This window comes from Gekko japonicus, unplaced genomic scaffold (genome assembly GCF_001447785.1).
Source record: "Gekko japonicus isolate JY-2015 unplaced genomic scaffold, Gekko_japonicus_V1.1 scaffold447, whole genome shotgun sequence".
Classification (NCBI taxonomy): Eukaryota; Metazoa; Chordata; class Lepidosauria; order Squamata; family Gekkonidae; genus Gekko; species Gekko japonicus.
Window position 1 is genome coordinate 1,094,464 of NW_015166435.1, and position 8,757 is coordinate 1,103,220.

Below are 8,757 nucleotides of genomic sequence, written 5' to 3' on the forward strand. Positions count from 1 at the left end.
AGATTTCTAAATCCATTATCTATTTTACTCCACTAAGCTTCTCTTTTCTGCGTTCTCAAATTACTACATTTATCTATCAGTTGCATTTACATTATACCAATCGTAGAATCTCTTCCAAGTTTTTTGAAAAGTCCATTCTGTGCCGGCTCTCATCCCAAGTGTCAGTGTGTCATTTTCCGCCATTTCAAATATTTTGTTCACGTGCTCTTGTTTTGTTGGTATTTCCATTGTTTTCCAATATTTGGCATATACTATTCTTGCAGCTGTCGACATATGAGCTATCAAATACCTATCTGCTTTATGAATGTTACTTGTCTTTGGAAGTGGGGAGGGGCGGCTCCCAGCGGCAGCATGCTCGTGAGAAAACACGTCCATCACTTCATGCCTGGTTTGTTTCAGGTGCCTGAACATGCAGAGCTCGGCTGGATTCTGGGGTGCCTCACCAGCATACCACGTCTGCAGCACTTTCCACAGTGGAAGGTAAGGTTTCGGGGAGCCCTTCTTGGCTGAACGCCAAAGGCCGCGTTTCGACAGGCTTTCCCTCAGATGTTGTGGAGACATTCCTTCCATGTATTGGGGGACGTCATCAGTAGCTCTTGGGAACTACAAATCCTATCTAACTGTTCCACCGCAGACCAACACAGCTGCCGTCTGAAACTATGAATCTCAGAGGCTTGGTGTAGTGGTTAAGAGCGGCAGATTCTAATCTGGGAGAACCGGGTTTGATTCCCCACTCTTCCACACGCAGCTGCTGGGTGACCTTGGGTCAGCCAAAAGTTCTCGCAGAGCTGTTCTCTCAAGAGCAGTCCTCGAAAGAGCTCTCTCAGCCCCACCTTCCTCACAGGGTGTTGTGGGGGGGAGGAAGGGAAGGTGACTGAGTGAAGGGCAGTAAATCTAATCTCCTCCTCTTCTTCTTCAAAGAGGTTGAGCTAGGATATATTTTTTAAATTTACATTTTAGTCATGCTGCTGCCCAATTAGATCCACACCATTAACAAATTGTTCTCTAATAGGTTGACTTGATCAAATACGCTTGCACGTGAATAGAACAGGTTGTTCTGAACCGGAAAAGGCCTGCTGGTGTGTGATTTGCTGTTTTCTTACCGTGCCTTTCAGCCCGAACAGGCTCCAAGTTGTGTTCTTCCGCTAAGAACAAGAGACAGAGAGGAACTTGAATGCCCTTGTTCTATAATCGGGGTTTCAAACCAACTCCTCTGAAGACTCCCGTGTTCAGGGTGGGCGACCAGGAGGCATGTCAAAGTGGGTGCCATCTTAGAGGAGGCATGCCCTCTTGTGTGAGAGGACGCCTCTTTTGCGCTGGGGCCTGTTGCCCACATTTTTTGTGTAAATGGTTGCATATTAACTTTGAAAACTACAAAAAAAGGGGAAGAGAACATCCTGCTCTCTCAAGTTATTAAGGTGAGGGTGGGTTTTAATCTATCAAAAGTCCCACCCCCCAACTATTTGTTGAATGATCTAAACATTTCGGCCCTGGAGGGTTAACAAAGAAGAACCTGCCTTTAACCTTAGATTTGCGTACATCTAGAAGGAGCTGCGGTGGCTCAAGTGGTTAAGATGCTGAACTGCAGGCTGTGGAAGGTCAGTAGTTCAGCAGTTCGAGACCCAGGGTGCCTCATGACGGAGTGAGCTCCCGTCTCTAGTTCCAGCTCCTGCCAACCTAGCAGTTTGAAAGCAAGAAATTGCAAGTAGATAAATAGTGGGAAGGTAACAGCGTTCAGTGGGAAGGTAACAGCGTTCCGTGCACCTTGGCGTTTAGTCATGCTGGCCACATGACCACGAAAACGTCTTTGGACAGCGCTGGCTCTTTGGCTTTGAAACGGAGATGAGCACCGCAACCCTAGAGTCGGATGCGACTGGCTTTCGAGCAAGGGAAACTTTACCTTTTCAAAAGGAAAGTGCAGACATGCTGAATATTTTATGCACTAAATTTCTTACTGGAGTAGACACAGGATAGATTTCACAAGTGAACGACTTGGGCATTTGAGAAGAAGAGTCGATGAAGAGATTGGACTTATACCCCGCCCTTCACTACTCAAAGGAGTCTCAGAGCAGCTTACAATCTCCTTTCCCTTTCTCCCCCTACAGCAGACACCCTGGGAGGTAGGTGGGGCTGAGAGAGATCTCTTTCGAGGACTGCTCTTTCCAGACAACTGTAACTGACCCAGGGCACGCCAGCAGCTGCACGTGGAGGAGCAGGGAATCAAACCTGGTTCTCCCAGGTGAGAGTCCACACACTCCTAACCACTACACCAAGGGCACGAGACAATGCACCATGGGCTTTGTGCCTGTGTTTGAAGGATTCCCTGTGGTTCAACAGACCTATTTCTTCCATTTCTTTGCTTAAGTGGGTGCACAGGTGGTACAGTGGGTCACCGAGGGGGGATTGGGAAGTTCGTACACACCTTGCATATCCCTCTTCCTCTGCTTGGTGTGAGTTACTTGTGGGAGGGACACAGCGACCCTCTGAGAGCTCGGTGCTCTGTGCACCCTGAGCCGGGCCGCTGTGGGGCATCAGCATTCTCTTCCTTGTAATGCCCTAAGTGGCCACTGGGGGAGCTTGACCAGGAGTGTTGCTTTACTGAACCGCCTCCTTGGTTGCTTATGCCTTGCTTCTAAACTAGGAAGGCCATTGCCACTTTTGTTTTCTTTTCACTCTGGACACACCACCCACCCATGCTCTTACTTGACGAAAGAACCCTGAGCCCCCTCAGAATCCCTTTACTCAGGGGTCATTTCCTGCAGGAGTGCACAGGAGCGGAGCTCCGGCAGTAAAGAGCCCAGGGGGCGGGCACATGCAACAAGCCCCGCCCCCTGCTCCCAGCAGCCCAGGGCCATGAGGAGCAAGAAGCAGCCAGGTAAGTTGCAGTGGGCGTTGCCCTCTGACACTTCTGGTGATGTCAGGGGGTGTGGCATATGCAAATAAGTTGTGCTAATGAGTTATGCTAATGAGCTCCTCCACCTCTTTTTCTACGAAATGACCCCTGCCTTTACTGATGTCCTTTCCTCGATCTCCTCTCTGGAAACAGGTGAAGAACACCAGCCAAATGAACGAGGGGACGGCTGGCCTGTTCACGTATCCCGTCCTTCAAGCGGCAGATATCCTTCTGTACAAGTAAGGTTTTGGGGTGCTCTGGTCATCTGCTCCCAGCTGGAGGCTGACTGGCAGAGGAGGGTGGACGGCTGAGGTAGCTGAGAACCAATGGCTTTTCAGCGGCTTGCTCCCGTCCCTGGGGTCTGCAGGGGCATGGTCTCTGTGATGGCTTCTTGAACTACGGTGACTCCATACGATTTTGAAGGCAAGAGACATTCAGAGGTGGTTTCCCGTTGCCTGCCTCTGCATAACGGCCCTGGATTTCTTTCTTGCTGGTCTCCCATTCAAGTCCTCCTGACTGGTGTTCCCTCTAAGCTGAGTGAGTGTGAGCTAGCTCACAGTTTTTTAGCCTCCGGGGCTCATACTTTTTTGTCTCAGCTCAGGAAGGGACGGCAGCCAAATCGCTCGCTCACCACTTGAATGCCAGCAGCTCACAAAGTAGAATTTTTGCTCACAGGACCACAGCCTAGAGCAGTGGTGGCGAACCTATGGCACGGGGGCCAGAGGTGGCACTCAGAGCCCTCTCTGTGGGCACGTGTGCCATCGCCCCAGCCAGGCCCAGACCATCATTAAAGCGTGGAATTCTCTGCCAAATATTTTTAAGTAAATGAAAGCATTTGGGATTGCTTTCCTTACTTTGTTTGGATCATCTTAAGTTAACGTATGAGTTGTTTTTTCTAAAGTAAAACCTCAGTATTCAGGTTAAATTGCCGTGTTGGCACTTTGCGATCAATAAGTGGGTTTTGGGTCGCAGTTTGGGCACTCGGTCTCTCAAAGGTTCGCCATCACTGGCCTAGAGGGAGCCTTGCTCCTGGCCAGAGCCGACCCTGCTTAGCTTCTGAGATCTGACAAGATTGGGCCAGTCTGGTTCGTGTAGCTCAGGTCAGGGCCATTAAACTACTCATAGATCTGGTTGCCTGTTTGTACGTGAGCCAGCACCAATGCCGATTGTTCTCAGCAGCTTATTTTTTTGGAAGTAGTGTGTGTATGGGGGGGGGAAGGGGGGCTCACAGCTCGTTCTCTGTAGTTCTTTCATAAGGTGAAGGGGGAGTGCCAGTCAATGCCAGAGTGTGACTAATCCCTTGTGTGTGTCCTTGCTGCTGGAAGGTCAACCCACGTCCCTGTCGGAGAAGATCAAGTCCTCCACTTGGAGCTGACCCAAGATCTTGCCCGTCGCTTCAACAAGAAATACGGAGAGTTTTTTCCAGTGCCTGAAACCATGTTGAGTGAGTAGCTGTTGTGACCTCTATTTTTTAAAGTCTGCATGTCAAGTAAAATAGATGTCTACAGGGAGGATCTGTTGAAGAAGAGGCAGAGGGGAAGGAGAACTGATACCAAAGTAAAATGAGTTGAGGGGAAATTTTGCTTCTCTCTTTGAATATTGATCCGGGTGGTGGCAGCCGTGTTGGTCTGAAGCAGCAGGACAGACTTCCGAGTCCAGTGGCACCTTTAAGACCAACAAAGTTTAAGCTTTCATGCGCGTGCACACGAGAACCAGCTGTGGTGTAGTGGTTAAGAGCGGCAGACTCTAATCTGGAGAACCGGGTTTGATTCCCCCCTCCTCCTCCACATGCGGCCTTCTGGGTGACCCTGAGCCAGTCACCGTTCCCTCAGAACTCTCTCAGCCCCGCCCACCTCAAAGGATGTCTGTTATGGGGAGAGAGGAAGAAGAAAGAGGAGGAGAGGAAGAAGAAGAAAATAAGAGGAGGAGGAGGAGGAGGTGATGGTGGTGATTGCATTTTTACCCCACCCTTCACTACCCGAAGGAGTCTCAGGGCTGCTTGCAATCCCTTTCCCTCCCTCTCCCCACAGCAGATACCCTGCTCCTGAGAGAACAGCTCTGAAAGAGAACTTATGACTGACCCAAGGTCACACCAGCAGCTGCATGTGGAGGAGTGGGGAGGTCACTCCAGCAGCTGCATGTGGAGAAGTGGTGAATCAAACCCAGTTGTCCCAGATTAGAGTCCATGCTCCTAACCACAACACCAAACTGGCACTAAACTACACCGAACTGGTACCAAACTACACCAAACTGGAGAGGAAGGGAAGGCGATTGTAAGCCGCTCTGAGGCTCCTTCGGGTAGTCCAATCTCCTTCTTCAATCGTTTGTAAGTGGATTTTTCTGTTAGGAAAATCCACTTGCGAATGATTGCTCAAGTGCATAGAAAGTGTATCTGTTAGGGAAACCTACTTGCAAATGATTTCTACAGTGCATTGAAAGTACATTGAAAGTATCTCGGAAGCTAAGCAGGGTCAACCCTAGAAAGTACTTGAAAGGGCGACTTCCAAGGAATACCAGGGCCGGTAATATCAAAGCCACCCCTCTGAGATGTCCTAGCCCCACTAGGGGTCACCAGATGTCACCATGACTTCCAAGCTCGCAAGCACATACGCACACGCACACACAAAATACCAAAAAGGAAAGAAAAGAAAGTACATTGAAAGTGAACTTCCCGTAAGGAAAATCCTCTTGCAAACGATTGTTAAAGAAAGTACATGGAAAGTGCACTTCTTGTTAGGAAAATCTACTTGCAAATGATTGCTAAAGTGCATTAAAAATACATAGAAAGTGCACTTCTTAGGAAAATCTACTTGCAAATTATTGCTAGAGTGTATTGAAAGTACATGGAAAGTACACTTGTTAGGAAAATCTACTTGCAAATTATTGCTAGAGTGCATTGAAAGTACATAGAAAGTGCACTTCTTGTTTTATACTGTTTTATACTGTTTTTATGTTTGGGCTTGTGCCCCTTTGTAAGCCGCCCTGAGCCCGTTCGCAGGGAGGGCGGGGTAAAAATGCAAATAAATAAATAAATTGTTAGGAAAATCTACTTGCAAATGATTGCTAGAGTGCATTGAAAGTACATAGAAAGTGCACTTCTTGTTAGGAAAATCTACTAGCAAATGATTGCTAAAGTGCATTGAAAGTACATGGAAAGTGCACTTGTTGGGAAAATCCTCTTGCAAACAATTGCTAACGTGCATTGAAAGTGCCTTATCCAACATGTGTGAAAGCAGCCGTTGTTGTCCTCTTGTTGCTGAGGCTGAGACCGTGGGTTGCCGAGGGACCCCTGGAGAAGTGAGGGGAGACTGGGAACCAGCAGTTTCCTGGTTTGTGTCTTCACCGGCTGTCCTCCTTAAACTCCTTTTCCCCGTGATTATTTTTTAGCTGAGACGAAGAAAGTGAGGTCCCTCCGCGATCCCACCTCCAAGATGTCAAAATCCGATCCTCAGAAGTGGGCCACGGTCCGCGTCACCGACTTTTGTGTCTTCACCGGCTGTCCTCCTTAAACTCCTTTTCCCCGTGATTATTTTTTAGCTGAGACGAAGAAAGTGAGGTCCCTCCGCGATCCCACCTCCAAGATGTCAAAATCCGATCCTCAGAAGTGGGCCACGGTCCGCGTCACCGACGGCGTCTCCAATCTCGTGACCATTCACTCTGCCATAACGGGGCTCAGCATAGAGGAAGTGGTGCGCCAGAGCACGGGCCTGGATACCGCTCATTACAAGACGGTGGTGGCCGAGGCAGTCATCGAAAAACTTGCGCCAATCAGGAGCGAGTTCGAGAAACTCAGAGGAGACGGGGCTTACCTGGAGAAAGTGTTACAGGCCGGAGCAGAAAAGGCCAAAACTCTCGCTGCTCCAGTGTATCAGGAAGTCAAAAGGCTGGTGGGGTTTCATTAACCACAAGGGAAAGGCAGCCCGGATCTTCTCGGGTTTTCTTTCAGCGAATTTTGGTTGTCTTGACCCTACAGTCTTCCAGGAAGTCCTCTTCATAAAAGTGGGGAATAAGAAGCAGCCGTCTGGCTGAGTGGCCTCTTTCGCACTCAGATCCTCGCATGCAGCGTTGCCAGGCTGAAATGTGGAGGGCGTGCGGAAGGGAGGCAGGTGACACAGCCACAGCATCCCTCTACCTTTTCCCCACCGGCCCTTCGTCTGTCCTTCTGCCCCCTCCCCATCCTGCAGGACAGTCCGGGTTTGCAGCTTCACAAAGGGGTGGGGGGCCCCCCATCAGGACCAGGGTGGAAGAACAGGCAGGAGAGGCCCCCGCTGACGTCTGCTTCAAAAGGGGACACGCATCCCTTGTGAACGGCTGTTCGGCAGTGGTCACCAGGAACCAGTTCCAAAGATTTTATAATCAACACTCGCAAAACCGTTTGTGAAAATATGTTCAGATCTTTTCTGTGGGGGATACTTAAAAGGTCCACTCCAAGCTACAGTTAGTACCCCCCCCCTTTTTCCTGCAGGGAAAGTGAGAGAGAGATGGTGTCCCATCTTGAAGCGGTTTGCAAAAAAGGTTAAAAGTGGAATGCCCACAAGGACCCGAGCGGCAGTGATGCAACGCGATAGAAATAAATTGGCCCATTCCCCTAGTGGTATTTGGTTCCATTGACTGAATTCATCAGCAGAGACGGCAGCGGAATCGCTTCCTGTCACAGGCCCAAACCGGGACCTCATGTGGAGGCATCCTTGAATGTCTCCCCAAGAGGCAATTTAGCTGCAAGAAGCGGCTGCACCTGCAGGGGTTGTTTATCCTTATACTAATACCCAAGTTGCCCACGTCTGAGGTGACCTACGACCCGGACTGCCGCCCCGGCGTCTCCAATCTCGTGACCATTCACTCTGCCATAACGGGGCTCAGCATAGAGGAAGTGGTGCGCCAGAGCACGGGCCTGGATACCGCTCATTACAAGACGGTGGTGGCCGAGGCAGTCATCGAAAAACTTGCACCAATCAGGAGCGAGTTCGAGAAACTCAGAGGAGACGGGGCTTACCTGGAGAAAGTGTTACAGGCCGGAGCAGAAAAGGCCAAAACTCTCGCTGCTCCAGTGTATCAGGAAGTCAAAAGGCTGGTGGGGTTTCATTAACCACAAGGGAAAGGCAGCCCGGATCTTCTCGGGTTTTCTTTCAGCGAATTTTGGTTGTCTTGACCCTACAGTCTTCCAGGAAGTCCTCTTCATAAAAGTGGGGAATAAGAAGCAGCCGTCTGGCTGAGTGGCCTCTTTCGCACTCAGATCCTCGCATGCAGCGTTGCCAGGCTGAAACGTGGAGGGCGTGCGGAAGGGAGGCAGGTGACACAGCCACAGCATCCGTCTCCCTTTTCCCCACCAGCCCTTCTTCTGTCCTTCTGCCCCCTCCCCATCCTGCAGGACAGTCCGGGCTTGCAGCGTCACAAAGGGGTGGGGGGCCCCCCATCAGGACCAGGGTGGAAGAACAGGCAGGAGAGGCCCCCGCTGACGTCTGCTTCAAAAGGGGACACGCATCCCTTGTGAACGGCTGTTCGGCAGTGGTCACCAGGAACCAGTTCCAAAGATTTTATCATCCACACTCGCAAAACCGTTTGTGAAAATATATTCAGATCTTTTCTGTGGGGGATACTTAAAAGGTCCACTCCAAGCTACAGTTAGTACCCCCCCCCTTTTTCCTGCAGGGAAAGTGAGAGAGAGATGGTGTCCCATCTTGAAGCGGTTTGCAAAAAAGGTTAAAAGTGGAATGCCCAGAAGGACCCGAGCCGGCAGTGATGCAACGCCTTAGAAATAAATTGGCCCATTCCCCTATTGGTATTTGGTTCCATTGACTGAATTGGTCTTCGTCAGCAGAGACGGCAGCGGAATCGCTTCCTGTCACAGGCCCAAACCGGGACCT

General features: G+C 50.1%; 1 protein-coding gene across 1 annotated transcript in view; it reads left to right on the forward strand.

Moving 5' to 3' along the window:
• Positions 1–8,141, forward strand: part of WARS2 (tryptophanyl tRNA synthetase 2, mitochondrial) — a 39,992-nt gene extending 31,851 nt beyond the window's left edge. Inside the window, exons 3-7 of the mRNA XM_015411888.1 lie at positions 400–480; positions 3,047–3,132; positions 4,219–4,337; positions 6,431–6,579; positions 7,665–8,141. Coding sequence (XP_015267374.1) covers positions 400–480; positions 3,047–3,132; positions 4,219–4,337; positions 6,431–6,579; positions 7,665–7,979 — 750 coding nt within the window. The 3' untranslated portion in view covers positions 7,980–8,141. The remainder of the gene's footprint in view (positions 1–399; positions 481–3,046; positions 3,133–4,218; positions 4,338–6,430; positions 6,580–7,664) is intronic.
• The last annotated feature ends 616 nt before the right edge of the window (positions 8,142–8,757 follow it).